The sequence below is a fragment of the Crotalus tigris genome, unplaced genomic scaffold (genome assembly GCF_016545835.1).
Source record: "Crotalus tigris isolate CLP2741 ecotype Arizona unplaced genomic scaffold, ASM1654583v1 scf7180000023598.3388751, whole genome shotgun sequence".
NCBI classification, from domain to species: Eukaryota; Metazoa; Chordata; class Lepidosauria; order Squamata; family Viperidae; genus Crotalus; species Crotalus tigris.
Genome location: NW_024100068.1, coordinates 120,196 through 139,375, shown reverse-complemented (window position 1 = coordinate 139,375; position 19,180 = coordinate 120,196). Strand labels below are relative to the sequence as shown.

Here is a 19,180-nt window from a genome sequence, read left to right as displayed (position 1 = left end):
TTATTGTTATTGTTAACTTATTTGGATGATGCTAATATTTCCAATGCTTATAGAGGAGTTAATACTTATGGACATTTATAAGCTTTAATAAAAGACTTAGAAAGGTTCATAGGCAAATGAATAATGCTGGGATTTAACAACTATAAATCGATCACAAAAATGATTCTGCCTCAATTTTCCAACCCTCTAATGTGCATGAGACCTTGTTTAATATACCTTAAACTAGAGGGTTTTTGTTATACTATTCCTTTAGCACTTGTTTTATTTGGAGACATTAGAGATTCAGTCTACTACCTCTTGCATGCACAAACTTTGATTCAGTCCTGAATTTAAATCATGAGGAGAACCAAATGTGATTAGAAGGTCAAACTAAGTAGCAGGAGATTCAGCTTCAAATCCTTTTTTAGTCATTACATTCATTAGACCAGTCATACGCAGATTCAAGCTTAACTGTCTTGCAAAAGAATTTTCTATACTGCTCTAAACTCTTTGGCAGAGAAGAAAAACTAAATCTAATCATTACATTTATATAATTCACTAACAACATTTGAGTGATCTTAATCAGAAAGATTACCACATATGCTCTGTGAAATTTACAGCTTGAGACACAAGCTAGAGTGAATGAATTTTCATTTTTGCTTCATTGGTTCCTGATATAACACATCAACACACTTTAAGATGTTAATAAATAGCAGATTTTTAAGGACAGTGTGTGTTTTATAACAACTATTGCATTGAGTATCTGTCTTATTTTATTGCCTTTAGTACTTTACCAATCTATGGGAAGAATTTATGGGAACAAAGGACAACATCATCCTGGTGTGGTTAACGGAAATGGATCTGCAGCTGACAAATGTGGAACATTTCTCAAAGAGTGATTTTGATGACAAAATGCGGCAACTTAATGTAAATATTGACTTTTTTTAAAAAAAGGAAATTGTTCCATAACAGAGTGGGGGAGATGGGTTTCAGACGTCCTACTGATTATCTGAGCCTGGTGCTTGAATTTTATTTGGTGCTTAGTATATCTACTAAATTCACTTAAACTCTTTGATATGAGCCCCATAAATTTAAAGACCACTATTTAATCTGTTCGCTATCTAAATAAAACAAAGCTACATTTAGGATATCTGTAATAATAAGTTTGAGGTCTCTTTTATATCCAGAACTGATCAGTCCTTTCTCGCCATCACTTGTGGCCAGTCCGGTTTAATTCCTTCTTGGTTACTGCAACATATGAGACTAGGAAATCCATGCTTGATATTAGCAGGACCATTCTTGTATCACAGTAAAAAAAACAATTAACTTCACTTATATTGTCTCTATTGGGCTGATTTCCCTTGTCCAGCTCTTGTACTCACCATCAATAAAAATCTTAGGTATTTTATAGCTTTCACCTTTGGTTTTGGCATTCAAGAGGCTATACCATTGGCTTAAGAAATTAAATGACCCTAGGAGCCTCAGTTTTTTATTTGTATATTGTAGGTGATTCCCCCAATAATTCCACCAATTGAAGGACTTCTAAATGGCTAATAAGGAGCAATAATTTAATTTATTCAATTTAATTTGGCTGCTCACTCCCAAAGTTTCTGGATGCTTACAAAATCCATATAAAGAGTAAAACAATTAAAATCCACCAATACAGGCAGCCTGGACTGAAACAACTAGAACAAACAGTACAAAAAGACTATGATATGAGTTCAACCAATAAATTATATCCATATTAAACTCAGTCTAGGAACATAATACAAAAAACAAAGATTTGTGTGTATGTGTGTGCACATCCCTCCATCAATAGTAACTTCAATATAGATTTCATTGGAGAGGTTCAAGCTATATACATATTTCTTTGTGCACAAAAATCTGTTTAAATTAATTGCAAAAGATATTTGTCTAGGAATTTGTCTAGGGATTCTACCAGATTTAGAGAGTATTCTCCATTAGGCATTTGGCCAAAGCTCACATATAATTAAACACAAACCAGAAATAGTTTATTGGAAGCAGCCCCAATTTCCAACTGCTCTGCGGTTTCCAGAAAGCAAGGCTTTCCTCTTGTGTATTTCTGTAAGTGAGGAAGTGTATATATTCCTTATGCTTTGGGCTTAACCATGTCTCTTAGCCTTTGTTGTTTGGGGTTCAGAAGGCTAGTTTGCCACCACATCTTCTTTCTCTCAGCAAGCACCTGAAAGATCTAGAAAGATATTTGCATCCCAAATCAATTAAAAAACAAACTAGTGAATCAGTTAATAAATTAATATTTCTGTATTCAAGGTTAGAGAAAACTAATAACTTTAGAAAAGGCAGAACTTTTCTTGAAGAGTGGACCTACAGCTTTATTTGCTTTATCTATCTGAGTTCACCAAACTTTTCCATGCTGAAATATTCTGTGCTTCTCCTTATATGTTTCTAACCTCTCTTTATAAGGTTGATTAATCTGAATTGCACTAATTAATTAATCTGTGCAGTAATACTTAGGAATTATAATTATCTGTCTTTTAAACAGGGATTCCAGAGAGAAATAATGCTAAATACCAGTAAGATTGAACATCTGATTGCTTCTGGAAAATATCTGATTCAAAAAAGTGAACCAGAGGATGCCATTATACTCGAAGAGGAACTAGAAGAATTTTGTAGTTACTGCCAGGAAGTGTTTGGCCGAGTAGCCCGATTCCACCAAAGACTGACATCCTGGCACCCAGTAAGAGCTAATGAAGTTGTATCTTTGCTGGAAGCCCTGTTGTTTCTTTGCCAGTAGATTCATTTTCAAAAGCCACGTAGATAAAGAATAAAAGGAATGGAAGATGTATTCTCCAAACTTCCAATAATTAAAACACTGGTTTTTTCCAAGTTAAGGAAAGGGTTATTATTATATGCAAACTTTTTTCTTTGATTCCAGGTCACCTGGAATCTAAGCAGGTAGGGTCTAATGATTAGATGTAGATCATCTGGGAGGCCTGTCTCTCTCTGCTCTGAGTTCTAAAGAGAAAGACTATATGTATGCATTTATGTATGTGGGTGGATGGGTGTGTCTATGTGTGACAAATTAAACTTTAGAAGATGGAATAAGAACACTTTGTTCTAATTAAAGGACAGGTTATTTATTTTAAAAGGTTTTAACAAGATTTAATCTCTAACAGGCTTACAACTTTTTGTTTCTAGAGGAGAATATTCAGTGGCAGAAGAATTTAGGCCTAAAGAAGAAAATATATTAGAGCTAGGAGGGATGTAGGCTTATTGTAAATGCTTTGGTAAATGAAATCTTGTTCTGTCACCCTTCTCTCTTCCCTCATCTCTAGCACAACTATTAACTTACTTGTATCTACCATTTCATTTTGGGAAATGCAAGGCAGTTAGAAATTGAGAGAGAGAAACTGACTTTCTTTCTTATTTTGCCCCTATGTCTCTTGTAGACTGTAACAAGGTCCACATGTGCCCCTTTATTTTAAAAACAATATCTTTCTACCGACATCTACACCCAGAAATTATACTACTGAAAAGTGGTGGGTGTGCCACCAAATGTCAGAAGCATGTCTGGTGACCATTAAATGGAGTTTTGATCACAGATTGCCTTTCTCCTTTATAGACAATATCTCCACTCATGTATCACTGCTAAGAAACTAGCATTTTGATGGATGGTTTAAATGGTTTAGAACAGTGTTTCTCAACCTTGGCAACTTTACGATGGGTGGACTTCAACTCAGTTTGGCTGGGGAATTCTGGGAGTTGAAGTCCATCCATCTTAAAGTTGCCAAGGTTGAGAAACACTGGTTTAGAAGAAAGGAGTTGGTAACTAAGAGTCTGTTATAGTTGGGCAGCTAATAAATTCAAATAAGTAATCCTACTTTAGAGGATTCCCATTTTTCTTGAACATTGAGAGCACATAATAGTTTCAGAAATAATTCGTGTTAATAATTGTGTTCGATATCAGTATTTCTGTTGTCTTGTTGAGGAACTGGAAGATGAAAAAGGGACTTCAGAAAATGAAGCTGATTCAGACTATACAAGTGGGATGCAAACTGATTCTTGGCCAAAGAAGATAGTCCAGGAGGGGCCACCCTCACAGCAGTCTCTTTGTCACCTCCTGCCCACCACAGGGGGTCCTGAGAGGTCTGGCTGTGAGACCCCTGTCAGCGTTGATTCCATTCCACTGGAGTGGGACCACACCGGAGATGTGGGAGGCTCTTCCTCCCCTGAGGATGAGGAAGAGGATTCATTCTTCAGCGCACTCTCAGGTAAATCCCAACCCACCCTCCTATCCAGAAATGTTAATACTCACAAATAAACAAACAGTTACACAATCCAAATACACAAAAGCAGTTACCTAGTTTTTAATTAAAATTTAATTAAAAAATACAATTCTGGGTTGCATAATCAGAGGCATAGAATCAAAATCACGCAAAGTATTAGTATTGCTTTATAAAACCCTAGTGAGACCACACCTGGAACACTGCAACCAATTTTGGTCACCGTGCTACAAAAAAGATGTTGAGACCTTGGAAAAAGTTCAGAGAAGAGCAACTAAGGTGATCCAAGACTAAAACATATGAAGAACGGCTGCAGGACTTGGGTTTGGCTAGTCTAAAGAAAAGAAGAAATAGGGGTGATATGATAGCAGTATTCCAATATTTGAGAGGCTGCCACAAAGAAGAGGGGGTCAAATTATTCTCCAAAGCACCAGAGGGCAGGACAAGAAACAATGGTTGGAAAATGATCAAAGAGAGAAACAACCTGAAATTAAGGAGAAACTTCCTAACAGTGAGGACAATTAACCAGTGGAACAGTCTGCCTCCAGAAATCTTGGGTGCTCCAACACTGGAGGTTTTTAAGAAGAGATTGGGCAGTCACTTGTCTGAAATGGTATAGGTTCTTCTGCTTGAGCAGGGGGCTATACTAGAAGAACTCTAAGGTCCCTTCCTGTTCTATTCTATTCTATTCTATTCTAATTTTGAACCCTCAGCAATTGAGCTTTGTTGTGCTCCAAATTTAGTCATACCCATTTTATATATTACTCAGAACAAGATGGAGAAGTAAAATGAAAGCTATCCAGACCTAAGAATTAAAGACAAATTTGTTTGGGTTGCCTTAAAATGCAGTGTTGCAAATTAAAATATAATTCTAATAATTTGCCTTATGAGAGCCAGGGCAGAAACTGAAATACAGTAATTTGTCAGTATTCATCCCTTAAAGCAGGAGTGTCAAATTGCCAGCCTGCGGGCTGGACGTGTCATGAGAAAACTGCACCCACCCCATTGCTGGCAATTGGGAAAAAGTTATATGTTGTGCGATGTCACATGACATTGCGAGTTTGACATGTCTGCCCTAAAGATTATACTGTAATGCTGTTCTCCAATGAAAAAACTATACATATCTGGGTATTAGGGGAGAATAGATATAAAAAGATATATTAGACATACAAAAATGCATTATAACACATAGATTGTCTACAAAATCAGAACACTAGGCAGAACAAAAATTCATAAATTAGAAAAAATGGGATAGAATTAGGATGAGAGTGGAAAAATTAAGAATGGATAGATTGTGAAATGAACATATTTATCCGTCATATCTGAACTGAACAATTTCAGTTCTACAACTGTGGAGAATATAATATTTTTGAAGGAGAGGAGAGGTCCTCAGCTTGGCAGTAAACTATACCTGACGTGTTGACTTGAAATATTTTTATTTGTAACTTTGGAGAGCCACTGTTAGTCATATTGTACTGTGCTGCATAATATTGACAAATAGACCAGCTATAAATTAATTTGGTAAAGCATCATTGCATGCCAAAAACTACCACAGCAAGTGAAAAAATTAGCATAATCCTTCCTGATATGCTAGTTACTTAAAGCAGAGAACATGTTATGCTGATAAATGTGTAGGGGGAAAAACGATCTGTTTCTCTTTCTGTATCTCAACTCCTTTTTTGTTCAGTTTGTACTTATTTATTTTCTTTATTAATCAAATCTACGTATTGCCTTCTTATTATCTAAGTGACTCAGAGTAATTTACAAATTACTTTCAGAAAAGCTTTAAATGCGTAGATAGGAAAGCAAGAAGTAATTGTGGGGGGGGGGAAACACTTTGTGAATATTTCACCCAGGTAGAGGTTCTGGTTTTCTATTTCCCATGTGGCTCTTCCCAGATAGAAAATCAAGTGGAAAATACTGTGAACCGGGTCAGTCAATGTGCCTGGGTAGGATACGCTGTATATATATAAGGAGAAAGTGATCCTTCTCCCTTAAAGCATTTGCAGTTGCCTCAAATATTTTTTAAAAATATTTCAGAAGGCATTTTTAAAATATGAATGTGGCTTTCCCTGATCAGAGCCTCGCTGCAATCACTGTTTGAAAGCCTTGTATTTGGGTCTTTTGAAAACTTTCTCATATCAGCAAACATTGGAGGAGACAGAAATCATAAACATAATAAAGGAGAAATCATTGAGGGCCTTTGCCCATTTATTTATCCCCTTTACCTATATACTTAGTGGCCTTTTCTTCTTTTACCTTTTCTTCTTAGAACTATTAGGAAAATTAACAGTTTTAAAAGGATAGCAAAAAGAGATGAACAGTGAATATTTTTATAAGGCCATGTAGCTAAATGGCTGTTGCCTTTATACTTTACTTCAGGGCATTTTGACCACTAGTTGTATTTAAAAAAAGAATGCTAAATTAATAGATATGTAACAGGATCCATCTGGGGCTGCTGTAATGCTACATTCTTGTAGGGTGGGAAGGGAAGAGTGAACAGACTCTTTTGCAGAGCAAATGGTGACGTTATTCTTTTTTCAGATGTAGAAATCACTGAACATCCTGAGGCATATCTTAAAATGACCACAAAAGCTTTGAAAGCAGCTTCTGGTAGGCACCTGCTACTGCATGTGTCTCAACATGACAGTTTCCCTGTGCCGCACGCTGTGCTCTTCACACCTTCCTCATATGCAGGTTTCTGATTCCCTAGCTTGTATCAACACCATGCACCAATTGGCTCATGGTGGATTCTCTTTTTTGTTTTGTTTATTTAATGCTACACCATCCCCACATGTCTCTACCTAAGTTAAGACAATGCATTTTTTGTTCTCCATACCGGTATAAACGCATCAAGGCCTTCCTTGCTTGTTCCTCACAATGTGGCATGCATCGACATTTTTGCTGGTTCATTTCACTCATAGGACAACTTAGCTTTACTTTAAAGCTCCCTTTGCCATTCAGTTTAGAGTCTGATAGGACAGTCTGGATCTTTCCTTATATCTGTAGCCCAAAACAAATGAGAACTCATTACTCTTTAGCAAAAACTAAGGTTCAGATCCCTTCTTGAATGGAACCTGATACAAATGTGAAAATCTTTATTGACCAATCACATTCTTAGCCCAAGAAGCTGAATATATTTTGATATTTCAGACAGAAAAATTGAGTGGTATCTCTCTAAAAGTCTAATGGTAAAAAAATATAATACACTAAATTAAGTACCATTAGGTGACCTATAATGCAATCCCCAAAGCTGCCTCCTGAAATAAGCTACCTCATTCTGCTTGCTGCGGGCGCCATGCATCAAGCCTAGAAGCGCTTTTCAACTTTTTCCAAACTCTTCTTTTTGATGGTGGTAAGAACTCACATATTCTTTGGGCATTTTCAGAAAAAAATATCCTCATAACTGCATGGCTCTCATTTCACTGCCCATGAAACACTGCTGAAACATGTTTGCAAACAAGCATGCTTTGCAAAACAAATGGCAATATTATCCATTTTTTGTCATGCCATCCTTCCTTCTCTGCAAATGCTTTTAATTATTTTTCTTCCTTCACCCTTACATCTAATTTTCTGTGGCTTTTTTTTACCATGTCGCACAACAGGGAAATCTGCTGAAACTCACATATGGCATCCTTCAGAACATCCAGTTTGCCGAAAGCATTCATACAACCAGGAAGAGATGGTTAAAAGTATCTTACCAAACAACGAAGAATCAAACACATCCTACAAACCAGGCAATGTAAGTTTGGGATGCCTATATATCATGAGAAAATAGGGTTAAATTAGCTGGTAACAGACAGGCTAAACTATATATTACACATATATAAGATAGTGGAGATTTTTCAAGACAAGAAAATTTGGAGAGTGGGATATAAAAATTATGTTTCATTTATAAATTTCTCAATAAGTATAGATGGCTGTGAATCTGTGCTATAAATTTGAGAAGATGATCCATTGCCAAAAGACTTATTTACTTTCTGATCTGGGTATTTCAGGTGAGGCCTAGGAATATAGATGACATAAAAAACATTTCCAGGATCTTGCCTAGTAAAGATTCTCAAGACAACCAGAATTTCATTGGTGTTTCAGCCATAGAGAAACAACCAGGTATGTTAGTCGCAATTCCTGTTAATTTTTTAAATATATTTATTTGCATGTGAAGGTAGCAATTATTTAGGATTTAATTTTTCTCCATGTAATAGCATCATCAATGTTAAATTTCTCTTAACTGAAAAATGGGAAATAAATAAATATATAAATGTAAGCTCCTTAAATCTCAACAGAGAGAGAAAAGGAAGGGGAAAGAGGCAACTGTAAGATGAATACATGCTATTAATTTAAAATACAACCATCAAAATATCTAATATACAACAGAAAGATGGTCAAAGAGATGAGCAAACTGAAATTAAGATGAAAAAAGAAAGAGAATATGACAGGAAAAAAAAACAAGCATTTATCAGACCAAAGATCTCCCAAAACTTTGAGATGTTCAACTTACACTGAAACATCATTACGGAAGGTCTAAATGGATTTCCTAAGTGACAAACATTTATAATCTAAGCTTTACAAAGGAGAAAGGTCTATTTATATGTTCTTATTGCTTCTACTCCAGATTTGGTAAAATAGAAAGTACCCTGAGTAAGTAGTTGGGAAGGAGCACATTAAATAAAATAGTCCTTCTGATCCCAAGAGTGTCTCTGCCTTTATTTCTGGCTTAATGTTCACACACACAGGAGAATTAGGCTGTTAGAATCCAGAGGTAATATAATAAATTTCTATTTTAGAATAATCCTTCCCCTAAATCAGGGGTCTTCAAACATGTTCAGAGAGATTTCCTGCAGGCCCAATCACAAATAATTTTACATAATTGCTTTCCAGTGTTCTTTGGGCTGGAAAGATTAGTGTTCGTAGTACTTCTGGAAGTTCAGAATGTTTTCCATGCATTCTTTTAGAAATCCTGACTATAAAGCTGTAAAGAGTTATATGCAGATGGCACCTGTGGAGACTGTGTGAGATGGTGGGGTTAAGCTTTTATGTGAATCCCCTGAAGATGCAAAATATCAACATTGTTCTCTGTCCCATTTCATTTGGAATAAACCCTATTGTCTTCAGTGACACCATTCCTATGTGATCGTGCCTAGCCATGCAATGTGAAACACTAGTATATCTATGTTTATTCATTCAATACAGTCAGGTGTTACAAAAAAAAAAAGTACATAGGGGCTACAATGCTGGTATGATTCACTCCCTCCAGTGAGCAATAGATAGCTAATCAGAGAATTGTTGCTCTTTTTTAATGTGATTTTAAAAAGCCCACGTAATCAATTGTTGGCTGTGGAATTCTGGGAGTTGAAATCCACGTCATAAATGGGCCACGTTTGAAGTCCCCTGTAATAGAGACAGCCTTTAAAATGCTATCCTGAAATTGACTCAGATTTCATTCTCATATTGTAATAAGTGTTTGCGTTTGTGGGACTAGTATAAGTTGAATTCAAAAGAGACCAGCGACTGCCCAAAATAATGCTGATCTGACTCAAAGTTGTTGTTGTTGTTGTGTGTGTGTGTGTTTAAAAAAAACTGAATAATTTTGTATTAAACTTCAGGGGCTATTGAAAGATGGGAACTCATTCAAGTTCAAGACCTAAGCAACAAGCTGAGAATGAAGCAAACGTGGCAGCAGTGGCAACAGCTGAATGCTGACCTTACCAACATTGATATTTGGCTGGATAAGATGGAAGAGGAAATGGAGAGGCTGCAGGAGGCAGAATCACAACCAGTCAACAGTATGCAGGCCATAGAGCAGAGAGTCAAGAAATTGAAGGTGATAAAAAAAAAGTTGGAAAAAAAAAACAATCTCTGTGGTCAACATATGCAGTGTATTGCTTGTTCTGACAGATTGCCTAGCCTCGCAACCTTTTTGTTCAAAAGTAGATAATCAGATGTTGCTTGGTGCTTCTTTCACTTTCCCTAATATAGGTAGTCCTCGACTTACGGCCACAATGGAGCCCAAAATTTCTCTTGCTAAATATGGCAGTTGTTAAGTGAATTTTGCCCCATTTTATGATCTTTCTTGTCACAATGCTACAGTTGTTAAGTGCATCTGACTTCCCCATTGATTTTGCTCTCCAGAAGTTTGCAAAAGATGATCGCATGACACGGGGACACCGCAACTGTCACAAATGCATGCCAGTTGCCAAGCGTCTGAATTTTGGTCACGTGACCATGGGGACACTGCAACGATTGTGTGAAAATAGTCATGAGTCCCCCTTTTTTTTCAGTCTCGTTGTGACTTCAAAAGGTCACTAAATGAATGACTGTAAGTCCCACAAAAGTGCTGTCTGTACACGTGCATGCAAACAACGCAAGCTGCGAATCCCCTCATTCACACCCTTGGTGCAGTCTTTGTCTCTGGATGTTGCATTTCCTCCATTCTGTAGAGGTAGTCCTCGACTTATAACAGTTCATATAGTGACCGTTCAAAGTTACAATGGCACTGAAAAAAATGACTATGACTGTTTTTCATAGTTACGATCTTTGCAGCATCCTTATGATCATGTGATCAAAATTCAGATGCTTTGGCAACTGGCTCATACTTAGGACCATTACAGCATCCCGGAGTCATGTGATCCCCCCTTTTGCAAACTTCTGGCAAGCAAAGTCAATAGGGAAGCCAGATTCACTTAATAGCCAGGTTACTAACTTATCAGCTGCAGTGATTCACTTAACAACTGGGGCAAGAAATGTCATAAAATGGGGCAAAACTCATTTAACAAATGTCTTACTTAACAACAGAAATTTTGGGCTCAATTGTGGTTGTAAGTTGAGGACTACTTGTGACATGCTGATGACAATAGGGCTCTTTTGAGTCAGAAGTCCATCTGAAAACCACTTGATACAAAAAGGACATCCTGAAGTTCAGTCATTAAAAAGCTCTCATAGTATAGCGATAGATTCCAGCGAAATGAATGGATCCAATTTTCACACAGGACTTTACAATAATGAGGATGCCAGTACTAACAATAATAAAATCAACTTTACTACTTTTAAGGTAGTTTATCAGCTTTTCTGTCTAATTTGTAGAATACACTGTAGAATACTGATAATCAATTTGTAGAACACACAGAGAGCCAGTGTGGTTTAGCTAAGATGGTGGTCTGGGTTGATCAGAGTCCAGCCTTAGTCATGGAAAGTCACTGGGTGTCTGGACCAATCACCTTTCAGCCCATCCTCCATCACAGAATTGCTATGGCAGAGAAAATGATAGGTAGCTCTATGAACATTTCATGAGCTCCTGCAGTAAAGGTATATATACATCTAATAAATAGAAGGAATTTTTTCCAATTTTATTTTGATGCTGCTGCTTAAAATCATAATTGTTTCTTATTTATTTTTACAAAGAACTCAAATTTGTTTTTTCCTTATCAGGATATGTTTAAAGCCTATAATAACTACAAGGCCCTTATACTGTCCGTTAATCTGACCAGCAAAGATTTCAAGCAAACAGATAGCACTGGATGCAAGGAGCTTCAGAATAGACTTCGACGGGTAAATTTACGATGGGAGAAGGCAAATATTTTACTGGAAAGCTGGAAGAAGAATTTACAAAAAGCTGTCATTCATTGCCAGGTAAATAGCATAATTACCTTTGTACCTTATTCTTAATAATTTAAAATTGATAGGCTAGCAAATGCTGATGTACAGGCAGCCTCAATGTTTGTTCAGTGACCATTTAAAATTATGATGAACGAATAGTGGTTACTGCCGGTCTTTGGAGTTCTGACCATCCCAGAAACCAGTCCCTCCATAGTCACATGATTGCAGTCTAGGCACTTAGCAACAAGTTCACACTTAAAGTCAGTTCCAGTACTTGCAATCATATTAGCCCCATGTTCAACTTCCCAGACAGCATCCCCAGAAAGTCAGTGGGGAAGCCAGCAGGGGAAATCACAAATCCCTGGCATAAGTCTCTCCTGCCTTTGTACTGTACTTTCCCACAGCCCTATGTTGCTTGTGCATCCAACTTGTGCCTCCCATGCAGCCCCTCACATCGCATGTTCCCCAACCCACATTACATTCCCTTGCACTTCATGCACCCTCCTCAACCCTCACCATGCTTCTTGCACACTACTACTACACACCCTCCCCAACCCACACTGCACTTCCACTGCACACCTCTTTGCTTTGTCCCCTCATCCAGCACTAGCTGCTTACCTGAGACTTGCAATTTCCTGCCCTTGTGACTTTCGTTGCGGGAAGTTGGCAGGAAGTTTCCTCATCTAACAACACCCAACAACATGGGATTTGGTTAATTATGACAATTGGAATGGCAGGAATGGCCATTGCTAAGCAATACAGTTACATTTTACAACTGCCTTGCTTAATGATGAAAATTCCAGTCCCAATTGTAAGTTGAGGAGTATTTGTACTGTAGTTTTAATGAATCAGCTGCCACAAAGTTACATCTTTAGGTTAGTTAATGTGTTCTTATACCATTATTTTCTGAAAAATGAGCACTTGTTTCTGCAGGATTTTCATGAACAGAATCAGAAACTGCTGCTATGGCTGGCTGCTGCAGAGACACGGAGGCACCAAGCACAAGTTAAGGATCCAAATGCTGATCCTCATAGAATACAGGAAAGTCGAAAAGAATTAATGGTAAATTTGAAAGAAAAAAAACACCAAAACCTGAAGCATCTAGAGCAGGAGTAGTCAACCTTGGCTCTTTTATGACTTGTGGACTTCCCACAAGTCATAAAACAACCAAGGTTGACTACCCCTAATCTAGAGATAAATTATTGCATCTCTGTTATATTCAGCACTATGCACTGGACCTCCCTTTGAACAACGGGACTTACTCTATTCCTCACTACAGAGCTTATAAATCTCTTCCATAAATTTTATTAAATCTCCAAATCAGATTTGAAAATGTACATAGGAAGCAGACCCTAGATAAACAGAAACATATACCATCAACCCGGTTTATCTAGCATGTAATTCATATTAAGGTTTATTGTGACTTTGTTGCATGTTGTATGAACCTAGTGTTCTGGTTTATAAAGTTAGGTTTTAATGTTTTTTTTTCCCTTATTTTGCCCATTTCTTTTTTGCTTAGTGCTACTTACCTTTTGAAGTGCCCATAGCATGTTTTGCAGACCTATCATTATATCATAGATCATTCATTCTTGATTTAGAATTATATATAAACAAGGGGTTCAACCAACCATGGTTATTGCAGCCCATTGTCTATTTAATGTACTGGTCCAGGCATGGTTGACTCACATGTATTTGATTGGATGTTGGAATCCCAAGCATCTAGTTTTGGCTTTTTGGCATTGGAATCCTGTTTGGTATCCTAATATATGTTTAATTCATATGAAGCAGAATTCATTGGAAAGTACTGTTATATTGTTTGCATGTATAAAGTCCAGATGTTCAGCTGCATCTCTAATTCAAGAATCTCCTGCAAATACTACAGTCAGTCAGAGTGAGGCGAGTGGATGAACTAGTGGTATGATTCTCTAGGAGGCAGCTTCCTATGGTTATTAATGTTTCCTCTTACATACTTTTAAGCAACTGGAAAAAGAGCTTCTGGAACGGCAGCTTCAAGTAAATACTCTCCAGGAAATTGCTGCATATTTGCTTGTAAAACTTGATGGAGAAGAATATATTGAAGCTAATGAGAAGGTCCATGTTATTGGGAAGAAGCTTAAACAGCTTCTTGAAGGAGTTTCATGTGACTTAAAGGCCTCACAAGGAAGACAGGTAGGCTGGACTGTATGATCCAAATCTGATTATTTCAATTCTAACTTTTGGAGAAATAACAGAGGCAAGGCTTTCTTCTTGTTGTTCCCCCCTAGGACATAAGTACATTTCAGGTGAATGGGGAAGAATCGGATTCTGGAACCTGTCATCAATTATCAGAGAAATCTCCTGTTTCTAAAAATAAGGCAAGTTGTTTGGTGGTCATTTTGTAAAACAATTTTCCCTTTAATTTGTTTCTTTTTCTCTGTCATTCAGACTTTATAGGTAGTCCTCAACTTACAATCATGCATTTAGTGACTATTCAAAGTTACAGCAGCACTGAAAAAAGTGACTTATGATGGTTTTTCACACGACCATTGCAGCATCCCCATGTTCACATGATCAAAATTCAGATGTTTTGCAACTGGCATGTACTTGTGACAGTTGCAGTGTCCTAGGGTCATATGATCACCTTTTGCGATCTTCTGACAAGCAAAATTTCATTTAACAAGCATGTTACTAACGTAACAACTGCAGTGATTCACTTAACAACTGTGGCAAAAAAGTAAAAAAATGTGTCAAAATTTATTTAACTGTCTTGCTTAGCAATGGAAATTTTGGATTCAATTGTGGTCATAAATCAAGGAATACCTGTGTATGATTTTGGGTGCTGACTCTCATGATTTTGCCCACACAATCAAACAAAATCTATTGTTTGTGTGCATATTAAAGGATACATTATCTATGCTAATATATCTTGGGACACCATGATAACTGACAGTATAGAAGCCATGGCAATGGGGGCAGGATGCATTGTACAGCCATAATACTGCAAAGCTGACTGGATTAATATGCAGTTTAAATGTGTGTGCATTTGGTATCTTTGGTGTTTAAATTTAAGACAGCAGTAGTAATCACATTTTAAATATCTACAGGTTGATGAAAAGAAGATCCTGCAGAGTAATAGCAGCAGCAGTGTCAGGTAATGCTTTTCAGTAAACAGTTTCTTCTGTGAACTGAAAATTACTTTCACAATCTTACAATAGCTTTAGACTCCAATAAGAAATATTAACTATTTGAATGCAAATTTGCTTAGCTGTAGGAAATGCTGAACAACTTAGAATCATGTAGAAAGGAGAAGTGATGTAATATTTCCCACCCACCACCCAAAAAATCTCCAAAAAATTTCCCTTAAAATAGAAATTCATTTGAATTTGAATTAAATTCATTGGATTCTCCTTCAGTGACATAAAATTGTGTCAGAAATATGGAAGGGAATGAAAGAGTCGGCCTTCTCTTCTTCTCTGTAGTTCAAAGCATGGTATTTGCATGATCACAATGTCATGTTGAATTCAGTTGTTACACACTAGTTGTATGGTAGCTATAGTGTCCAAGCATGTATAATTTTCACAATGTATGACTTGTTGAGAAATATTTATGACGCTTAATATTAAAAACCATGCGGTTTGGTGTAGAACTACAAGCATTAATAGTTCAAACCACAAAAATAGTTCATTCTGAAGCAATTCTTAACAATATTTTGCAAGAATTCAATCCAGAAATCGTTTTTGCCGGTTTTGACATTTGGTATGCTAAGTCTTGAAATGGTGCTGCCAGTCAGGTAATTTAGGGCTAGATGGAATCATAATCTCACTTGGTACAAGAGAGTTTGTAAATTGTGAGGTCCTTGGTGGTCTGTGAACTTGATTGTTTTCTTGCAGATGTTACCAACTAGTTACCAACATCGTCAGGGCCAGAAGGAGAGAAGTTTGCGCTCTGTTTATATACAAGTGGCTTGCCCTGTTTATAACTTGTCCTCTGTTTGCAGGATGGAGGAGAAGGAAGAGACCAATTCATTTTCGCCCAAGAAGAATGCTTTCTTCTATCGTGTCCTACGAGCAGCATTACCTTTACAGTTGTTCCTCCTTCTCTTGTTGTTCTTGGCCTCCTTGATCCCTGTCTCGGAAGAAGACTACAGCTGTACTCAAACCAACAACTTTGCTCGTTCTTTTTACCCAATGCTACGTTATATTAATGGACCTCCACCAACTTAAAAACACTCAATTTTTTTCCCAGTCAATCAAAATTAATACCTTCCATGGAGTCTTCTTTTTATGCTGCTAAAGTTTGTCCAGAATTTCAGTTTCTTACTGTCTTCAACCAGGGCTTAACAAGCACTGATGAGTGACATTGACAATATTATGTAGAGATCTCTATTGCACTCAACAAGAACCAAACTACCGGTAGGAGGCTTCAGCTCTTCTTCTGAGAACATGCTATTACTTCTCATCACCAAGATAAAGATCTTTTAGCAATTTCACTACTTTGATTGGGTGGGTAAGAGTTGTTAAATACTTAGAGCTTTGTACAGGAAAGCTGTTTCTTTATATTTCTGAACTGTAAGCAATGTACTTTATACTTTTTGCACAGTGTGTGATCAATCAGTGATCTTCATGCCAGAAAGAGCCAGTGAACACAGAATTTACAAGACTGTGTCTTTTTAGCAAGAAAATAATTTCTGTAATCAAAGATAAATGCATAATCCTTTAGAAGGATCTACTGCACAAGTCCCATTTTAATAGGTAGGAGCTAGAGTTGCAAAAAGCATGGCTGCACTATTCTGTCTTTTCCCTTTGTTTTGGTGAGTCTTGCAGAGAACTTCCTGGTGGATTGAACCCATCATTTTTAATGCAAAAAAGAGAAATCCTTTTTCACAGTGGTACTTTGCATGCAGGGAGATCTCTTTCTGTATTTTGCTATTTTAGTGGAAAGATAACTTCAATTTTTAAAACATTTCTTACACTTTAGAATTTTAGGAATCTTACCTATTCAGTTCATTGAATATGTATGTTTCCCAGACAGATTTTTATAGTACTTAGAATGTCTACTTTGTCTGATGTCTCCTTTTGTACGGTTTTTATATAAAAAAATGAAAGTGCTACATATAGGTAGCCTTTATTGTGTATAGAGGTTTTTTTAAAGAAAAAATAATTAGTGTTGATTATCTCACACACAAACAAATGGATTTTGTAGACATGTGGCTTTTTAATCAAACCCATCTATGTTTAATTTTCTTTGAATAACTTACAGCAAGTCAGAAATTATTTATGCAAGGGCAAAATCATTCCTGTGGCCCATACAGCAGAATATATGTGCCCAGAGAATATGGGGCCTTTATCTTCTTTCTCTCTTGATTCTAAGAATTAGCATATGACATTCCTGGACAATTCTGATAATGAATTACAGGAAATTGCAGATCCAAATCAGTGGGAGTCTAGTAGCACTTTTTCTGACTTACAAAATAAGCTCATGGAAGCTTATTTATGTTAGCGGCAAAAGGTGTGAGCAAGCTTCTGATTTTTTTAACTACCATAGATTAACACAGCTCTCCTTCTCTAATGTTTCCAATGGGGAAATTACAGGGAATAAACATAAATAAAAATAAAATACATGCTGGCTCTTGAATGGGAGAGAAGGAGGGAGGACTAAATGGAGAGAGGCTTGTCCTATGGAGACCTATGATGTGCCTTCCATACACAGACAACTTCTATTAGCTTTAGCTGATTCACAACATCTCTTCTTGTCAAAGGCTCTGTATCAATGACTATCAAAGGGACATTGTTTTCTTGTCACTGCATAAGGGCTTCCTGCAATCTTTTTTGAAAATAGAATGCTGGGTTAGATGCCTTCCTAACTTTCAAGCAGGATGCTGCCTCATCATTAAGAGTTATCAATTTAAAATGAAGTGGAATTCATCTGATGGCAAAAAAAAAAAGATTTTATTTAATTCCAAATTACACTGCTTCTGTGTACAATTCAATCATGTTTTCCTCATTAAAATATTGTTAATGTTTGCAATAATTCTGCCTTTGTCTTAATACTTTATAAAATTAAGTTGCCAAAGACAGATGCTACATCTGTTGGTTCCTAAATTAGATGTAACTGTTCCTATCTCAACACTAGAAAGCGTGACCTTGTATTGTCTTACTATAATTAAGTTCTGACCTTACATTCCCATAACAATTGAATCCAGAGACAACCTGACGTATTTATAGTCTTATATGTGCTTCTTTCTCCTACACAAAACAGATATCAGATATCAAAACAAAAATTGCACAGGTGATGACTCTGTAGTCTACCAGATGATAGGTGGCCATGACTTAAGCATTACCTATGCTGATTGGTGGTTAAAGGGCTTAAAGTTGTAGCATCAGGAAGCCCCTCATGGGAGTTTTCTTATCTTTAACAAAAAATAAAAATAAAAAAAACATGCCGCCATTTAGCAAAAAAAAAAACCTAAAAAGTAAACTATGATTGCAGTTCTATTGTAGTTTGTCTTAAATCAGGAGTGAGGAACTATGACCCTTTTATGATCGGTAAACTTCAACTTCCAGAATTCCTGAGCCAGCATGGACCATAGTTCCCCATCTTATCTTAAATAATAGTAAGCAGCTGTACCAAAAATTAACATTTGGATAAGCACTATCCCATTAAAACAGACATGTCAAACTCGCGATGTCATGTGACATCATGTGACATATCTGAGCTTTTCCCCCATTACTGGCAATGGAGTGGGCGCGGTTTCATTGTGATGCGTCCGGCCCGTGGGCTGGCAGTTTGACACCCCTGCATTAAAAGATATCATTCCCCTTCCAAAGAAGTAACAGATATAACAATTCAAGGCACCGTTCGATAAATTGTCTCTTTCCTGTCTATGTGGCTATTTTTCTCCCACTCATATGGACACAATATTGTAGGATAATGTACAACAACAAAAAGTATTAATTTATAAAAGTCAGCTGCAAATCCACATGATCTTAGAGTAGGTCATACAGAGATGAATGTGTAACTACCTTAAAAATAATGTGGCAATTACCAGATGTCAGCAGGGATTTTTCAAAATCATGTTTTGCCAGAGCAATCTTATCTTATTATTTGATCAGATAACTTCCTTAATAAATTGTGGGGTAGCTGCAGATTTCAATTTGACATTTGATAAAATACCTGCATTCTGAACAATAAGCTAGTTAAGTTGATGTGACAAATGACTACATAGCTGGCTGAGAAATCAGAGTTAATCAGAATCTTCTTGTCTCATAAATGTGATATCAAGTGTGTCTATAGGCTGGTTCAAAAAAAACAAGGTGGGTACAACTGCATGATCAAAGCCTGTTTTTTATTTGCCAATGACC

General features: G+C 36.8%; 1 protein-coding gene across 10 annotated transcripts in view; it reads left to right on the top strand.

Annotated features, from left to right (window-relative positions):
- SYNE2 (spectrin repeat containing nuclear envelope protein 2) overlaps positions 1-17,849 on the top strand; it is a 224,697-nt gene extending 206,848 nt beyond the window's left edge. For 9 of the 10 annotated variants that reach the window (XM_039319483.1, XM_039319485.1, XM_039319484.1 and 6 more), the window contains 13 exons: positions 766-906; positions 2,504-2,698; positions 3,950-4,232; positions 6,789-6,857; positions 7,850-7,986; positions 8,243-8,354; positions 9,851-10,068; positions 11,673-11,873; positions 12,774-12,902; positions 13,818-14,009; positions 14,105-14,194; positions 14,924-14,970; positions 15,817-17,849. In XM_039319483.1, coding sequence (XP_039175417.1) covers positions 766-906; positions 2,504-2,698; positions 3,950-4,232; positions 6,789-6,857; positions 7,850-7,986; positions 8,243-8,354; positions 9,851-10,068; positions 11,673-11,873; positions 12,774-12,902; positions 13,818-14,009; positions 14,105-14,194; positions 14,924-14,970; positions 15,817-16,042 — 2,040 coding nt within the window. In that variant the 3' untranslated portion in view covers positions 16,043-17,849. The remainder of the gene's footprint in view (positions 1-765; positions 907-2,503; positions 2,699-3,949; positions 4,233-6,788; positions 6,858-7,849; positions 7,987-8,242; positions 8,355-9,850; positions 10,069-11,672; positions 11,874-12,773; positions 12,903-13,817; positions 14,010-14,104; positions 14,195-14,923; positions 14,971-15,816) is intronic. The other variant, XM_039319486.1, reaches the window with a different exon arrangement.
- Positions 17,850-19,180: the final 1,331 nt, after the last annotated feature.